This window comes from Amyelois transitella, chromosome 20 (genome assembly GCF_032362555.1).
Source record: "Amyelois transitella isolate CPQ chromosome 20, ilAmyTran1.1, whole genome shotgun sequence".
NCBI classification, from domain to species: domain Eukaryota; kingdom Metazoa; phylum Arthropoda; class Insecta; order Lepidoptera; family Pyralidae; genus Amyelois; species Amyelois transitella.
The window spans coordinates 5,097,231-5,116,144 of NC_083523.1; the positions used below are offsets into that span (position 1 = coordinate 5,097,231).

The following is an 18,914-nucleotide window of genomic DNA, read 5'->3' on the forward strand; positions in this document are numbered from 1 at the left end:
TTTGAAACTCAATTCTATTATTAAGCCAAATAGCTGAACGTGGCAATACATTCTTTTCAAGCCTATTGGCTCTGTCTACCCCGCAAGAGATATAGGCGTAACCATATGTATGTTTGTAGTTCGATGGTCAAGTGGTTGGCGCGTGAGACTGTGAAGTTGGCGGTGCAAGTTCGAGTCCCAACAAAAACAAGATTTTTTTATTAAAGATATTTGTGTTGTTTGAGGTTTATTAAAAAAAAATTGAAAATCAAAAAACTACATATAATAAAACGGTAAAAATATTTTGTCTATACATATAATATTTTGACTGAAACGGATAGAGAATTTATTTTACATTTTTTGTCTGTTTGTCTGTATCTGACTGTATGATCAAGATTCAACTCGAAATTTACCCGGACGAAGTCGCGGGCAACAGCTAGTTATTAAATAAAATTGAAATTCCACGCGAACGATGTTTGGCTAAAAACAAATCAAACTTTATTTATTACTTTAAATAAGTATTATATTATCTTCCTCCCCATCCCCTCTGGCGAGGAACACGGACTATGTTATGACCACACAAGATTAATGGTATCTATTAATAAAGTAATTTACATGCCAAATTTCAAATTTCTGATTCCAGTGTTTAGGACTTAGGACTGTGCTCAGAGTCAGCATCTTTATAAAAATAGATAAATACTAGCTGTCCCGGCAAACGTTGTTTTGCCACAAAAATTATTTTTAAGTAATTTCTAGAAAAAAAAAAGTTCACTAAGGGATATGAAAAATAGATGTTAGCCAATTCTCAGACCTACTGAATATGCATGCAAAATTTGGTTAAAATCGGTATAGCCGTTTCGGAGGAGTACGGAGACAAACATTGTGACACGAGAATTTTATATATAAGATTAGTAATACACATGGGAAATTCTTGTACACGTTGTCCAGTCCAAGTTAGGTTCGAGATTTAGTTGCTAGACTGGTGAACTGATGCAAAGTTCGATTAAAACGTATAAGGACAGAGTATAGGTAGTTATTAATAACGGCCTATGTGTGGAACCACTATCACACTCACACATACTTACTTGTCTTGTATAGTGATAACGCGCAGCTGTGACCCAAAAAGTCTCGTGTCGTACAGCTTACACGAAGACATAATTAATGTCCTATTAGATAAAATAATCCTGATATTAACCAACTTAAAAAAGGACGAGGTTCTCAATTCGACGTTAAATGTGTTTGTCAATTCCTCCTCCTCAGTCGTTCACTCTTGTCAGAGTGGTCGTGGTTTTATGATGATGCGTCTTCTTTGGATAATGCAGCCCCAGCGATGCGCCTCCATGCGTTACGGGAACATTGGACTATAGATGCTTGTCAATTAGTTGAATACTTTCCGGGTGGATCGTGGATGAGGATGAGTCTATGAATTTATATAGATTATATATTATATATATTCTCATCGATCTAAGTTCTGGCATGAAATGGTACTGCTAATAGTCTCGGTTTAATGAGACATATGCATTGAGGAATGAGTTAAGGAATATTTCTATGAAAATATCATGGTATGGAACCCTCATGGAATCTTTATTTCGCTTGCAGTGGCACTCATCTTTCTACTATATATGTAGTTATACATATATAGGTACCTATCTTTTATTATTGTTGTACTTGTTTAGCTCAGAAAATATTTACTGATTTCGTGGTTAAATGTTGTTTGTAAAGATCCAATCCAATGCTTGGTTCCAATGTATTTTACTCGTTTTTGCTATGTAGATTAAAATGCTGTTAAAAATTGAGAATTCCTAGTAAGTTATTGCAAAAGTTGCACCTTTATCCTCTTAATTCTTAAAATATGGTTAATATTTGATATTTGTATAGAATGAATAAGTCATAGGCAATATTATCAAGGATGTAGGGCCGACCATGACAAATCGGACCATTTCTAAGCGGGCGTTGCCTGCATTGCTCGGATCACGCATGCGTATAAAAGCGACGTGTGCGCACCCTTCAGTGTTCACAGCAGGTCAGACCCCGACGTACCTACACAAAATGAAGGTAAGTGGACAGTTTATATACCTAAATACTTAAGTTAAAGTACTTTTAATAAGTCTGTAAATTAGTTACTTAAAAATATTTTTTTATCCTGTAATTTCAGTTTGTATCTTACTAATCTCTGGCTAACCTTAACTTTTTTATTAAGGCTGTAGTTATCTAGAGGAATAACCGTCGTTGGTGGTAAAGAGGTTAAAGTTTCCTAGTCGAAAGCGTACTCATCTTAAGCTGCCCGGATTCGAATTCCACTGAAGTCATTTTCTTTTCTCAGTTAATACCATTGCCTTTTCTAATGGCGAGCGATGTCTTATTGCGAGTAAAATCTTCTACTATTTAATAGGGAATAAAGGTATATCAAAAACCTAACAAATTTAATCCAGGATCGTGGTTATAGGCGGACCTCGGGCTTCTCTCTAGAAAAAAAAGGTCATACATATCTGGGACCAAAGCTATTGTCAAGAGGATTTTGCAACTATGACTCTTTTCACCATTCATACATATTTAACAAGGCGGTGATTTGTATTGATTAAACCCAACCCATGTTTTTTTCACAGGTGTTGATTTTGGCTGCTATCCTGGCGGTGTGCAGAGGAGCGGCCGGCATCGTGCCCGTGGCCGCCCCTCTAGCGTACGCCCGGCCCTATGGACTCGGTCTACATGCGCCCTTAGCGGCACCCCTGGTAGCACGGCCGGCTTTTGCCTCGCCGTATGCTGTGGCCCCAGCTATCGCCAAAGTAGCCGCTCCGGTAGAGGATTACGATCCAAACCCTCAGTATTCTTACGCGTATGACATTCAGGATGCATTAACAGGTTAGTTTTAGAATATTTGTCACAAAGTTGGTTAGGTGGTAGCTTCGGTCAATATATGCCATCAATGTTAAAACGACAGTCACATCACATTCAACTTACTTAACTGCGTAAGCTCTACTAAGGTTTTCCATTGCAAAAAGATGGAAGATGGAAATAATATTATTATCTATATAATTGGAGAAAAAATTAAATAATATTACTTTCTTTAATCAGGTGATTCAAAGAGCCAGCAAGAATCTCGTTCCGGCGACGTCGTTCAAGGCTCGTACTCGCTGGTGGAGCCTGACGGTACCCGTCGCGTGGTGGAATACACCGCCGACCCTCAGAACGGCTTCAACGCTGTAGTTCACAAGGAGCCCCTCGGAGGGGTGGTCAAAGCGGTGGCGCCTGTGGCCGCAGCCCCTGCCTACATTCACTAGTCCAACAGTATCAAATGTTTAGGCGGATTTGGAGAATGCAAGTCACTGGCTTAGAGGACTGTTCCATTTTTAAATTATTTTATTTATTGTTCATAGTTGATTTATTTTATCGGACGGTAGAGATGTAATGATTTGCAAATAGGCAGAAGTGAAGGCATATTTTCTGAACTTTTTTATTCTAAAAGTTATTAGTTTGTACAGTAAGAAAGGTTTATTAAAGTAGGTATAGTTATTTTAGGATCCGACTTAGTTCATCTAAGGGTAATTATGTAAAGGGGAATCTCATACGATTTTAGGGAGTGTTTCGCCAGTTTAATTTCAGCAGACGACCGAATTATGTCTAAATCCGTCTAAACTACGTTTTTCCGTTTATTTGAAATGAGCTGAGTATTTATGGTTATTTATATTAAATAAGGTTAATGCTAAGGTAATAAATAAGAGGAATCGATTTGATTTGTTTTTTTTCAATTTTATATCTCATCTTTGCGTGTTCCCATTAGTGCTTTCGCCACTGTGTTTTGAGGCCCGGGGTTCGCTTATATTTAAAAATTGTCATTAAATAATACCTTAATCTAAAACCATTGAAGTTTCATACAAGTATGAAGTGGAGCAATATGACGCTGTGTCCTAACCTAACGTGTAAAAGTAATATCGCGTACTGAATTACTAAATGTGTGTCAGCCGCGCCTTACTTATTCCTAGTATATAATAATAAAAAATATAACCGTGCTTGTGTACACTAAAATTATTCACATATTTCGCAGGTAGATAAATACATACTATGAATAATAGTTAAAGTAACAGTTGTATATATACATACATACGTAAAATCACGTCTTAACCCTAACGGGGAACACAGAGCCAATAATCTTAAAATACTAAAATGCCACGTTCAAGCTGTTTATTATGTAGTAAAATTTATACAAAAATATTAAATTTAAGATTTGCTCCTGTAAAGACTATGCTAATGACCAAGCTAAGTAAAGACGAGCGTCGGTGGTACCCGAACAAAAAAGTGCCAAACACAGGGTGGCACAATTTCAAATTCCATTGCGATCAGAAAAGCCATACATAAAACCATGATTATTTTCTTAGTGTTTGTACATTAGTTTGGTTGTACGAGGAGCGAGAAGGCCGCGCGGCAGTGATATCGATCCTCCAGAGAGTTGAGTACACGATTGAGATTACCGCTAGGCTGAATAAACCTTTTATCATTTGATACTTTCCATCGATATGATGCAATAAAGAGTAAACCAAATTGACATTATACATACGTACATATAATCACGTCCTTATCCCTTGCGGGGTAGACAGAGCTAACAGTCTCGATAAGACTGATAAGCCACATTCAGCTGTTTGGCTTAGATAGAATTGAAATTCGAATAGTGACAGGTTGCTAGCTCAACGCCTAAAAGAAGAATCCTAAGATTGTACGACATCTAAGGCAAAGAGATGGGTTGGTCCTATTTTTTTTTCTATTGGTGCCGGGAATCACAGGACACAAATTCTTCAATCGATACTTTTAAATTTTCCGGTGGCGGCGGTGGCTCCCCAATTAATTAGTTACTAGGTACTTGTTCTAGTCATACAATACGAACATAGTTTATAACAGATAAATTTATTTCAAGTATTTACGTCGTCAACGTCTTTAGATACGAATACGAGTAGGCCCATGCTTAATTCCCGTGTAGATTTCTAGGAAGTATGTTACTCATACTTGTTTTTAATCGATACAAACCGTCTCTTTATAGTATTGCACATCTATAAGTATATATTATCTCTATATTATATCTACCTATATATATCACATGTTCTAAAAACTTTATCCGAGAAACACATGCTTTAAATTTTAAAGCTTTCTATACCCAATCTTTATCCAATAATTAAAAAAATAAAACATAAGTAGCTCATGTTTGAATAATCAAAATAGATGTTAACAGAGTACTTACGACTGCAATAAAAATAAGATCATTGCTAGATTTTATACTTAAGTTAACAATTATTTATGAGCTGCAAATTTCGATTCTAGGATTATAATATTTTTAAAACAGGCTATGTAATAAATGTGAGACTTAACATATTTTAATACTTATTATTTGGTGGCGTCATACTGGTTTTGCCAAAAGTGATCCAAAATATACTTAGGTACGTCTTGCTAAGTATATATTATAATAACGTTAAAAACATAATAACGTAAATTTAAAAAAAATAATATTATAATGCGTTCGCAATGCTTTTTATGAGCGCTGCCTTTTTGATTATGGATTTTCCTTTATATTTTGGGTGACTGAAAGAAATCCCAATTGGGATTAGTCCGCCATTGTACATATTCTTTTAAATCCAATGGCTGTTTTGTAATTTGTTATATTTCTTTTTATGTGCCATAAGGAGTTTATAAATAAACAAAAAAAAAATTATCAAATGTAAGCAACGAAAGTTAAGGAAATAAAAGTTTCTGCTTCAATATTTGCCCAAAGCCAGTCTTATTCGTAAAAATGAGACAATAAACAGGATTGAAATAATGAGATCAATTTATAAATCGATGCATATAAATACTTCTTCCCTTAACTAATTTAAAATACCTACACACATTTAAATACTGAGATGTCTAATACAACTACTTTATCAATAAGCCTTGCACACAAAGTAGCTCGTTGATATCTTTTGTATGAAAATGTTAGTGGAACATTGTCTTTTGATGTAGGAGTTATTATCCACTTGAAATTAAACTTTTTTACTCCTAATAACCAACCATAATCATTTCGTATAAGGGTAAAATTAGTTAAAACATATTTTTTGTAATATCCTAAAATAGTAGGTAACAGCTTTTCAGCAATCTCATAATTGTGTGCCACAATTATGTTGCTGAAAAGCTACAAAATAATTTGATGCACTATTAAAGATACATCTTTTTATCCATCATTGAAATTACATCAACTGAGGCGTCTAGTTTCAAAGTCCGCTAAAAGACTTTTTCATAAAAATTGAGGTAATAGATAAAAATGGCGCCAGGACGTATTCTTTTTATGATGTCATTATCATCTCTCATCAAAAACTGGCAAAACTTATAGAAATTTGCACTCAAAACTTTACATTCATTGCAAATCCCGCTAAAATACGTGTTGTTTACTTCAAAATCCGCTAAAAAGAAATTAGCCAATGACAGCGCGGTATTGTGATCACGTGTCATTCAAAACAGTATGGCAGTTTTTTTATCTCAGGTGAAAGGTTGCTCCGGTTTTTTATTGTTTTTAATAAGAAAACATGGAGAATTTAGTTCAATTTGTGCAAAAATGTGATCCTAAGGAAGCGCGGAAGAAACTACGCGACATTCCTTCATGGAAACGCACTTAGGAAACTCGAAAACTGTAGGTAAAAAGTTACTGTAAAACTACTTTCAAAGTGTTTTGATGGTGTTATGCAAAATGAGTAATTAGTATAGTTATATATTGTAGGTACATTAATTTTTCAGTCAACACGTACTTACAAAGTACCTTCATTATATTTAGTTTTAATATTCACATTTAATTTTAATATCAACCTGATATTTAACGTTTAAGGATTGTTAAATTAACTACCGACTTCGTACTTAGTATTGAATACTGTTTAGCAAAAAAATAAATGATATAATGATGCGTATGACGGTCCACGCTTCTTGAAAATTAATCTGATAATAAACAATGGAATAAAATCGAATAATGCGTGGTATGTACTACCTGACATAATCCATTCACATTAATGCTTTTACCTGCTTTTTCCAATGATAGTATTAAAACTGCTAATATTTTATTAATTATTTTGTTTTATTTTTAAAACCAAAATTTATTCACTTACTGTCTTGTCCGTATTGCATAACGCTTTTTATTGCTAGTCCCTGTTTGCAACAAATCCCTCTAAAACTCTTGACGTTTGTTTCAAACTCCCTTTAAATTGATTGTTCGTAGCAAAATACGCCATAATGAAAATATTTTACGTTATATTTAAAATTATAACATGCATTTCCAAATAAATAGGTTAGTTCCGGTATTACCAGAGTAGAATCCACAAAACCTGCTAGTATTTTTTGTCTTAGTGGTAAATTTAATATAAAAAAAACGTTTTTTATATATTCCTTAAATTTTTGAAACAGCATTTTAGCGGACTTTGATACTAGATGACTCAACTAGGGATTGATAAAGATAAGCGATTGCTTCAATAATGGTACATAATAACCAAGTCCGATATTTTTTATGTATTTATTTATTAGTCGATATTATACTACTATGGTTTTTTCTTCTCTTTGTTTCGTATCTATCACTCGCTCTGTTCCCTTTCACGTCATCCACAAAGACGGCCACTAAATTTATTAAAATAACTATATGTATAGTTTAATTACATTATAACTTAAATTGTTAACATGTGAGAGTTGAACTTTAAATTGCCTTGATTTTATCTCTCAAAACTCAAGAAATAGCAGTGTCTACAATATTTTTGTATTATGTAGACAGGGTGCACAAATAATTGTGCAAAATAAAACAACATAGTAACCTCAAGCACTAAATATTAAAAGTAATAATAAAAAAGATAAGGGATAGGCTTATAAACTTGGGATTCTTCTTTTATGCGATGGGCTAGCAACCTGTCACTATTTAAATTTAATTTCTATTATTAAGCCAAACAGCTGAACGTCGCTTATCAGTCTTTCAAGACGGTTGGCTCTGTTTACCCCGCAAGGGATATCCGTTGATGTGATTATATGTATATATGTATGTAATAATAAAAAAAATACCCAAAAGTAATAAAATCGTGTATTTCAGTCCATTAACGTTTTATTAAATTCTGTTTCCGGTAGCCCATTATAAAAGTAATTCTTATTTTAATTTTCATGAATTACCCACACTTTAGTTAACGACTTCCGTACACATTTACTCAAAAACGACTGCTAACTTTAAGCCCAGTAAAGAGTATAATTTTTGATTTAGTGTAAATTTTTTTTTCAAATCAGTTGTTTTGATTATGTTTCAAATATTTTTAATGCTAATTACATAGGTTTTATTATCAAATAAAATAAAGCTTGCTTAGCGTTAAACAATACTTACAGAATTGTTATTAGTGAAATAAAATGAAAACTAATTTATTTAGCTGTAACATATACCTACACAACATATAGCTATTAATAGGTTACTAGATTCTTAATTTTACTATAGCGAAATTACATTTCGAAATTTTTTGCAATACATACCTAAAGAAAAAGTTTAAATATGCGATATATAAATATGTGTGAGATATTTCCATTGTGATGATGGCAAGTAAATGAAATTTGATCTATGGAGACATAATACCGAAGCCTATATAGAGACGGAGATGCAGGCAAAAACTAGTGTCGGTATATTGACGCTTGCGCCATGAAGCCAGAACACAATGGATGATGAATCGATGGCACGTCACCAACATTTGTTATTTCAATCATTTTATGTAGAATCTTTTCGAAATGTCCTTGGCCCACAAAAATATCAATTTATACGTATTGATCTCACTAGCCTAAAATTACGGCAAGTTTTCGTAATACTTGCGTTAAAAGCAAAAGTGAGTTCATCATTTAATCTGTCTGTGATTTGTCTGATTTTATTCTTCTACTTTCGAAAGGACAGAAATACAGAAATATCTGGTCTTCGTGGTTTTTGGTACCATGAAGATCGATATACCTATAGGTAAACAATGTATGTATGTACTCTAGTTGGTTAATAAAGTCCTGTTTTACGCTCAAAAAATTAGTAAATAAATAGATACATCATTATTTTCCTCTAAAATATATGTTTGGCTTTCTTAAGCCTGTATTTACCGTAATAGTAGAAGTAGTATTTGGTTGTAAAGTAGGGTATTTCCTAAGTCAGCTTTTATATAAAATAACTTCATAAAATATGAAGTGGTGCTCTCATCTACCCATAGAAATCGGAATACCTTAGTTATGTTTATTACGAATTTGAGACACAACACAAGTGCTTTAGCGTAAAGGGCTCGTAGGGCAAGCAACTACATCACGGCAATAGTACCTTCCTCATTTATTATTGAACTGCTTTGATCAAAAGAACTTAGCTCGTTATTTAGTGACAATCGATGTAAATGTTCTGCGGCAACTGAGCTTTGTAACGCGGAACATTCGAGTGAATGCACGCCTTCTATAAATACGATCACCGACTTATTTGGCCAAGTGTTTACCGTGAGACCTATTGTTGAGCGTTGGTTCAACATGTTAAGGGTAAATTACATTAGTTTATGTTTTAGATGTTGTTATTTGTTTGTGATTGTGTGAAATTTTTAAAGTGTAGATTTTTTTTCTTAATATCGAGTACGAGTAAGTTGCTGAAAGAAGTTTGATGGTTATCGACTTCAACCGGTCAATGTGTAAATATATATGAAGACACAGCATATTCACTAGCAAATGTATTTATTATGAACAAAAAAATTATGTATGCTTTCTAAAATGTTCCTAATTGCGTTTCTTCTTCCTCTTGGTTTGAATCGCGGTTACATCCTTACCACTCTGCAGAGGAGCACAGGATGTGCCTTTGACCATAGCATGAAATGTATCTTCTACAATTAAATCGAGGGTCATAACATAAGGTCGTGGATTTATTCTTTTGGGTATCCAATATGAATAAAAATAATAACTAAAAAAATATATATACTTTTGAATTACTGAGTGGCAGGAGCAAAATCTAGTAAAATATGTTCACATAGTAACTTAATTTGAAGCTAGTTTGATTTTTCTGATTATCTACTAACATACTTACACATTACATTTCAGATAATAATGCTAATAACTTCAGTGCCGGCCATCCAAAGCATCATAGTGACGGATCCTCCCCCAGTAGCCGACTATAAATATTCCTACAACGTGGAGGATCCCTCCACTGGGGATTCGAAGAGTCAGCATGAAATCAGATATGGCGATACTGTTAGTGGCGCTTACTCTGTGGTCGACCCCGACGGCACTAAACGGACTGTGGAGTACTCCGCCGACCCCAAACATGGCTTCAAAGCTACCATCAGACAAGAACCCGTCAAAAATAGCATACCAGAACTTTCGCCATCTCAGTACGTGACAAATGACAGATATATAAATTACAGGTATGAATCTTTACTGGCAAAACAAGAACACATTAGTGATAAGCCAGTAATGGAATCTATAATTAACCATATATCATACTCGAACGCAAAAGAAGGATATGGTCAGCAAGTGTACTTCACTCCGGAAAATGAGGCACCACAGGAATCGTTCAGTCGTGGATACTATTTTATTCCGGCTCATAATAAGTGATTTTGATAGAGTTCTACTGTTTTTATAAAATGTGATATTATCTGGTTATTAGGTAGGTATATGAAGGGGGTGTTGTGATTGTTATGAATAATGCGTCTGCTTTGATCATCTTTCAAGAAAACGACTAGTGCGTGTGACTTAGGTAACATTCTTGAACTCTTAATATTGCAGAACTTTATTTTTAATATATGTTACTTTTATTTTAATAAATAATTGTTGTTGTCTAGATTGTTTTATTGGATAGGTACTAGTCGACACCAATATAATTAATCTGTTGAGATCTGCTTATTTATAATTATTTGGATAATTGACACAAAAATCTGAATTGTAAGTCCAACTTAAAGTAGTAAAGCCAACTCCGTTGAAATTAAAAGTAACAACTAGAAGAATTGAGTAAATACTTATTACTTTGTTAAATACAGATGTACTTAATTAAATATTAGCTACACGACGCTAGTAGTAAGTTAAAACAAAAGTAAATTCAAGGATGTTACAAATAAACGGATTATATAACAATGTAGACGAAATCAGTTCCGGAGCCGGTATTTCTTTGAGCTGAGTTCACGGTCATCGAAAACTAGGCCGGCGGCGAATGGCGAGCGGCCCACACCGCCATGTGCAGACAGGCCTCCTACATATCAAATATTTATTATATATTTATTTATCGTTCTTCCAATATATATTATATCACAATAGATATATTTACAAACCAATATATCCCATCTTCTTCCTCATCAAAGGAGAAAAGGCATGATGACTAATTTTTTTAGTGTTTATCAACTCAGTTTCACAACAACTAAAACATTGATGAAATAATCGCATTAATGAATAAAAAACGGCCTGAGATATAATGAAGTATGTTAAACATTATTTAGGCGAGTCTATACTTCTAAAAATTGTTACTGTAATGTATCTTGTTACTATAACTAATTTATATTTATTTACGACCATGTCATCATCCCTATTGAAACGATCGATAGATTTGCAGAAAGACGTCTTAGTAATATCAAATCTTTGCTATACATTTCTCCTTATCAAGATGGGAGATAATTTTTCGGCACCGCCGGGCGCAGAACTGTTGATACAGTGGTAAGATTGAGCGATTGGATTCCACATCAAAGTTTCTAGGTTCGATACCCAGCAACATATAGTTTAATTTCTTGTTTTAACTATATTTTGTGGTTTTTCCGACGTTCAACAAGCACCGCTCCGACACACTTATCGCCCAAGTCCCAAGCCAATCGGAGAATGTTTATTATTATGCCCAGACCGGGGTTCAGACACGGAACCTGTTGTTCTAAGGCAGGACGCGGCCTTAGCGCCAAACGTGCCTTGAACTGATTGGAGTGGAAAACAACCGATATTGCCCTCTCTGATATCAGTTTTTTTTATTTTATCCGCCTTAATATGGTTTCATGGTTCTTTGATCTTGAATTCGCTGATGGAACAAATGAGGACTACTCACCGTAAACTATTACACGCCATATGCTCGTAGATATAAATTGGTGTTAAGTTACGATTATTCCATAAGAGTTAAACATGTAACTAGGTATTTATATATTTCATAATTTATTGTTCATTTAAAACATGATAATTTAAGGGTCAATTTACAATGGCGCGACGGGGCACAATTCAAACCAGTAGCCGCAGCCGCACCTCTTGGGCACACCCTGGTGCAGCCATATGTATTCCACGTGCATTATGTCCGGGTGGCAGATACAACCCATCAAACGACTCGGGTTCGAACTAGGAATTAAATTTGGCCTCTCAGCGGTACCTGGGCCTGAAAAGAAATGGTATTCATAAAACTTCCCTTTTGAATTGACTATAGGCTAATTTACTTGCTCACGCGTAACATTGGTCAATCGCATCATAACATTTTTAAGGGTTAATTAAAATATTTTCAGTGATCAAATCTCAAATTATACCTCTCTCCAAAGACGATGAGGTCATAGAACAGAAGCGACAGTAATAACAAAACCCAGAACAGAATTAATAATGACATCATTTATTATGCGTGCATAACGCTGGGTACTTATTTTCAATTGTACCTCTTTTAATAGCCAAGATTCGAAACGGGTCACAGTCTCCCGCCAAATGTGCCAGATATTCCCTCTTTTCGATCCCCGTGATGTGGTCCAAGTTGTCGTGAAACATCCCATACACGCGGGCACCCACACGTTTCAATGAAGGAAGTTTGCGCCACCACATAGCATGCAAATAAGTTCTATATCTCGCTGAAAGTGAATTGTGAAAATATTTGTGGTTGCAGCCTTCAGTTAAAACAAAAGCGACAATGTTGTTCATTCATGACTGACACTAAATGTCATAAACAATTTTCTTCCTATTTTAGTTAAAAAGTTTAATTATTCGACATTTTATTTGGTTAATAGTTCACAGCTATAGGATTATTTTATTTTATTTTTTTGGTATATCACTGTGGTATAATAGAAGAGTCAGTTCTCATCAAGTATTTATGTATAACTGCTATCCTCTCTATCTATTACTATGCTAACTTTTATTCTTTACGCTTATACAGATTTTTGTGCTCAGTTACGAATATCGAAAATATCTGAGTACCAAAATTAATGTATTTTTGTATATTTTGCTCCCAATTTAAAGCAAAGAGAATGTGACCGAAATAACATTCTTATATGCTTTAGAGTTTATTATATAGAAAAGACTCCATATATATTTTAGTTTTTTTAAATATAATTATAATGTAAAAAAGTATTGATTTACAGATATTTTGGATATTGATACTGAGCACAGAAATCTGAATAAGTGTAAAGAATAAAAGTTGGTATAGTTAGAATGAAATCAGTCAAATCATGACAAAAATAACATATACAATACCGATCACACTCATACAATATCTTTATGCATCTCGCAGCAAGGACGTGCGCCTAAAGAAAGCGGCTCGCATTGTATACAAGTGATCTTTGTGCCGAAGATCAATCACAACCTACTCGTTCTTATCTTCATATAACACAAACAAATTCGGTAGACCCTCTACTCCTTGATACATTTATTAAATCAAGTAACATTTTAAAGCAACCGGTCTAAGATATCATGCATCAATGGCAATGTGAGCCTGAGGCTGTCTGGAGCATATAAAAACTCAGTCGGTTATATTTATGGCACATTCAACTAGAGGTCTTCTCGAAGTGAAGTCACAACATCCCAATTAAAATGGCTTTCAAGGTAGGTTTCCAAAAAGCTGTTATTCAAATCAAAAAAAAAAGAGTAGTCTTAAACTCTTAGCAGTCAGAATGCGTGTACCTATTTATTCTGATATTTTTGTATTATAATTTTTCACTTCGATGATGAGATCATGTTTTTCCCAAAGGCATCATGTTGTTGTTCATTTACGATTTCATATTCAGCCCCTGCAAATTTAAAGCTCCCGAGCTTTTGAAGACATCGATTTATTTATTAACAACGCATCTTTAATTTTTAGCTGGTAGTGTTGGTGTGCGCATTCGCAGCGGCCCAGGCGGGCGTGATCGCTCCCGCCGCGTACGCTGCGCACCCCGCGCCGGTCGCATATGCGGCAGCACCCGTAGTGCACGCCGCTCCGGCCGCCCATCTCGTCCACGCACCAGTAGCTTACGCCGCCGCCCCTGTCACCAAGGTCGTCGCGCCCCTCGCCAAAGTCGCCGTAGAAGAATACGACTCTCATCCCCAATACAGTTTCGTCTACGACGTACAAGACGGTCTCACAGGCGACTCTAAGACCCAGCACGAAACTCGCGACGGCGATGTCGTCCACGGATCCTACTCTGTCGTCGACCCTGATGGCACCAAGCGCACCGTTGAGTATACAGCTGACGACCACAACGGTTTCAACGCTGTCGTGCACAAGGAGCCCGCCGCCGTGAAAGTCGCCGCGCCTCTGGTTGCCAAGGTTGCCGCTCCCGTGGCATACCACGCCGCGCCAGTCGTCCATGCCGCCCCTGTGGTCCACGCCGCCCCGGTCGCCAAGCTCGCTGCACCTGTTGCCTACGCTGCCCCCGTCTACCACCACTAAATTTCAAGACTAGTCATTTGGAACGTGTACATAATAATTTATTTTAGCTCATGCCATAGATAAATACACTTTTTTATATTTATAATTTTTTTTTCTTGAATACCATTCCAACCATTAAGTAGGTACTTAGGTACTACAAGATTTTCAAGGTTTAAATGAATAAGACATTATTATTACACACAAAAATATTAATTCGATTATCTTACTGGTGACTTGTTAATATTAGTCCTACAACCTTTATTAATATTATTACCACTAATATAAATCAATCTTTCAACATACTTATAGAATTTTACAGATGTGGCTAGTTACCGAACTAAATGGAATGTAGGTTACGACATGAATCATAAAGGATAATAGCTGAATTTGAATTGGAATCTACTTTGAGTGTAGGTACATTTCATGAGTGATGTAAAAAGTTCTGCAAGGTGATAAGACACAATGTATTTTTATACGATTCTGATACATACTTGTTAGAAATAAAATAATAGTCAAAATTGTTAAGTTTATCTAGAATTAATAAAGTGCAAGGATATGAAAAGTAGAATTTTAAGAAGTGAAGATGCAGTATCTTTTTACTTTCGTGGCAATAAAGCATGATGATACTCTCTCATGAGACGGATAAAAATGTCATGATTATTTTGAACAGGTTGTGTGAAAAAAGCATCGATTTAGTAAAAAGAAGACTTTTAGAACTAGCAACACCGTCCAATTTCAGATTCAGATACCTACTGTTTTAAGAAAAGATTTATTTTCAAAATTGGATACAAGGTTTCACTTATTGAAGTCACATAACTTAAATCTATTATATCTACTACCACTTCTAAAGCGTATGTGTAGAGGAAGCGGCGGAACAAACTACACTGCAGCATTTTCACCGGATATCAATTTACAAATAGATTAAATCTAAATCGTGGACGAATGCACAATGTCAAATAGACATAGGAAAAATAATATACATATACTGTACAAATTATGTCAATATCGTGACAAAAATGCACATGCATTTAAGATGCTATTATGTCAAGCTCGGGCCACAGATAATAATTATCATAAATATCATCCACAGTGCCTATTACAGGGCTTTCCTGTATTATCTATCAATCATTTTCTTTTAGCTTTCTTAAAGTGGTTCTGAAGTTTGTCTCTATCGTCGTCGTGAGTTTTAATATCAAGAAACATTAGAAGGTAAATATCATAAAATAAGAATTATGTAGGACTGAAGTATCATTCCGATTTGAAAAGTGGTGCCCAGTTTTTTTCATCATGAATCGATCTGCATACAAGCAATCATTCATTAGTTAAGAAGGATCTATACCGAGTTACTTAGCCGAGTAGTCCTTCTGGTGATAAGACCTAGAACAGTTTCTCAACTACAACCTGAAGCGTTCACAAACATAAGGTGGGAGAGAGGAAAGGCAGGCAAATTCTATATCCATTGCTTAGCCGCTTTTGGACGCTTTATCCATTAAATACTTCATCGAATAAGCATTTATTTATATAAAAAAAACCTTTATTTAAATGATAATGCGACTTACGAAGGACCTAGGAAACGCCTGCGTGGCTTTTGTAGCAAATATCTTGGCATATGAAAAATGAGCTTTAAACTCGTAGGAATCTGAACAACTTTCATTTTAAGAACAATTTGCTTTTAATTAACAAATTTTATGACATTATTATTATTTTATGTACATATTAGGTAGGTAAATATCATTCTAACACCGTCGGGCATAGTCTGTAATTGACATAAGCTCAGTATTTTGGACATTTTCTTTTTGGCACCTTTAACTGGATGGTGTGTAGCAACGCGCTAAAATTTCGGCTGGGCATGTAGGGTTAGAAAGTTGGCTCTACAAGAGATCTTATTACTTTTTGATAGGGCCAGCTACATATAGTCTCAGGCTTAGTAACATTTAGCAAGAAATGCTTTAATATTTTACCAGATGTCATTAGATATGGTTGAAACAAACCAGTGGTGTGTGAATTTTACAAAAAATACTTTTATGTAAACGTCACAAGTTATATTTCAGTTAGGTGAAATAATGAGTTCCGTTCTGTTCCTTGAAAAGGACGCTAGCCAGAAGGGGAAGGCCCGGGGGGCCCGCTTAAAAGCTAAGGTAGCTTGTAGCTTTTTGACGAACACTAATATATTAGATATAACTTGAATTTAATTTATTGAAATGTAAAATGACGTGAAAAAATGCCTGCGAAGGGCTATTTTCAAATAAAATATTGATTTTGATTTTGAAATTCGATCACTTATTCGATATTATACTAAAACTTTAACGTACCTAACTGAAAAAGAAATCAATACACAACAAACATCTTGTAGGGTAGACAGAGCCAACAGTCTTGAAACGACTGATCGGCCACTTTCAGCTATTTGGCTTATTGATAGTATTGAGATCCAAATAGTGACAGGTTGCTAACCCATCGCCTAAAAAAAAGAATCCGATCCGAAATCTTTTACGACATCCATGGAAAAGAGATGGAGATCGCATGAGTCGCATGAATATGAAAGTAATGATGATGCTTAGAACAAATTAGTTATTGCTCTGAGAGGTCCCTACTTGATCGCTATCGGTGGGTTGCTTTGCCTTGTACTTATCATATGGTTAAGTTTTCGATTTTGTGCTAAAAAGTCGGTAAGATTGGAGTGGGTGTATTATAAAATGGATTATAAATAGACTACATAATGTTGATGTTGTTTAGTCTGGAGTCTCTCAGGATTAAAAATTTTAAAACAATTTATATCTTAAAGAAGTTTGAATAAAAATTTCATAACATTTGGCTTCAAAACAATTATGCGTTCAAATTTTCCGCCATTGACAAATTGTAGCTCATTTCCAATTGCTTGCACATCTACTTATAGTGATGCGCAGACGCAGACATAATACTAAACGCGAACTTGGCCAGTGTCACAACTAGTGGCCGGTATATATACCTCGTCAGGCTTTACAGGACCATAGTCACACTTTATTTCTCTCGACGACCCATCTATTGGAACTAAAATGGCGTCTAAGGTAATTAAGTAAAACAGTAGAAATAAATATGTACATCTTAGAGACTCAACTATTTGCTTGAAAATATGTAATAAGTTAATTACTTAATCTTTGTACATTTATATGTTATTTTTTTGCTAATAATTTGATTAAAGATTAAAAACTTCATTTGAGAAACATTTTAAAATGAAGTTTTCAATGGATTGTAGATATGCTACTAAGATGGAAAAGACGTAGAAATTTTAATATATTCTTAACGGATTAAGAAAATTTTTATGTACCATTTACATTCTGTTATTACTAGATATTTAGGTAGTATAATTTCAATTAGTAAATCGCTATAAAGCTTTTGTGATTTTTTTAGTTAAACTTAGACTAATTAGGTAATTAATATACGCGAACGACCTTCACGCCGCCAAAGTTCATCAGGATGCGGAGCACGCGCCTCTTCGTCCTTGACTACGCTATCCTCAGCTTGTTAGTAATTTCTCCGCGCATGTTCTTGCGCAATCGCTCTAGTCTCGCCCTCGCTAAACCGTGTCACTGTTACAAGTACAGCTGTTTGTGACGTAGCTACACTACTACGAGAAACGTTGCTGTTTGTTATGGTCATATCAAAAGCTATAAAATTGGTTTTGTTTGTCCATTTCAGTTGGTAATTATCTCCTGTCTGGTGGCCGTCGCGCGTGCCAGTGTGACGCCAGTAGCTGCTCCCTTGGCTGCGGCGCCAGTCGTAGCAGCGGCACCGTTGGCAGCTAGGCTTGAAGAATTTGATCCCCTTCCACAATATCGATTCGGATATAACGTAGCTGATGCCCTCACAGGCGATTATAAGAGTCAACAAGAGTCACGTGACGGTGATTTAGTCCAGGGTTCATACTCCCTAGTCGACCCTGATGGCACGCGACGCACGGTGGATTATGCGGCTGATTCTGTGAATGGTTTCAATGCTGTTGTGCGTAAAGAGCCACTGGTAGCGGCTGCCCCTGCTGTGGTGGCCGAGCCAGCAGTCGTGCCGGCAAGGTTGGCGGCCGCACCAGTAGCAGCCGTAGCCCCGGCGAGGTACACCGCTGCGGTGGCTGCGCCCTACGCTGCTTACGCCGCAGCCCCAGTCGCCGCCGCTTACACCGCTCCAGTGGCAAGGTTCTCCGCCCCCATTGTGTCCCCGTACGCCAGGTTTACTGCAGCGCCATTAGCGTATAACTACGCTGCAGCAGCTGCGCCGGTTGTAGCTGTATAAAATCTCATCTTTACATCCAGGACTGATTTTTACTTATGGCAGATACATTTTTTACTCGGATTTTTTTATTTTTATTTCAATG

General features: G+C 35.7%; 5 protein-coding genes across 5 annotated transcripts; 4 read left to right on the forward strand and 1 right to left on the reverse strand.

The window, feature by feature from the left end:
* The first annotated feature begins 1,954 nt into the window (after positions 1-1,954).
* Positions 1,955-3,260, forward strand: LOC106131425 (larval cuticle protein A2B-like). Its single transcript, XM_013330538.2, has 3 exons — positions 1,955-2,034; positions 2,586-2,841; positions 3,055-3,260. The coding sequence occupies exons 1-3, from the start codon at positions 1,957-1,959 to the stop codon at positions 3,258-3,260; spliced, it is 540 nt and encodes a 179-aa protein (XP_013185992.2). The 5' UTR covers positions 1,955-1,956.
* A 3,055-nt stretch (positions 3,261-6,315) lies between these two features.
* On the forward strand, positions 6,316-10,560 carry LOC106131426 (cuticle protein 8-like). The gene is made up of 2 exons (XM_060950133.1): positions 6,316-6,628; positions 10,048-10,560. The coding sequence occupies exons 1-2, from the start codon at positions 6,599-6,601 to the stop codon at positions 10,558-10,560; spliced, it is 543 nt and encodes a 180-aa protein (XP_060806116.1). The 5' UTR covers positions 6,316-6,598.
* A 1,607-nt stretch (positions 10,561-12,167) lies between these two features.
* LOC132902939 (cytochrome c oxidase subunit 5B, mitochondrial-like) lies at positions 12,168-12,771 on the reverse strand. Its single transcript, XM_060949955.1, has 2 exons — positions 12,612-12,771; positions 12,168-12,343 (listed from the first exon to the last, which is right to left on the reverse strand). The coding sequence occupies exons 1-2, from the start codon at positions 12,769-12,771 to the stop codon at positions 12,168-12,170; spliced, it is 336 nt and encodes a 111-aa protein (XP_060805938.1).
* Positions 12,772-13,718: 947 nt separating this feature from the next.
* LOC106131582 (larval cuticle protein A2B-like) lies at positions 13,719-14,590 on the forward strand. Its single transcript, XM_013330717.2, has 2 exons — positions 13,719-13,764; positions 14,021-14,590. The coding sequence occupies exons 1-2, from the start codon at positions 13,753-13,755 to the stop codon at positions 14,588-14,590; spliced, it is 582 nt and encodes a 193-aa protein (XP_013186171.2). The 5' UTR covers positions 13,719-13,752.
* A 2,889-nt stretch (positions 14,591-17,479) lies between these two features.
* On the forward strand, positions 17,480-18,892 carry LOC106131581 (larval cuticle protein A2B). The gene is made up of 2 exons (XM_013330716.2): positions 17,480-17,613; positions 18,245-18,892. The coding sequence occupies exons 1-2, from the start codon at positions 17,602-17,604 to the stop codon at positions 18,830-18,832; spliced, it is 600 nt and encodes a 199-aa protein (XP_013186170.1). The 5' UTR covers positions 17,480-17,601; the 3' UTR covers positions 18,833-18,892.
* The last annotated feature ends 22 nt before the right edge of the window (positions 18,893-18,914 follow it).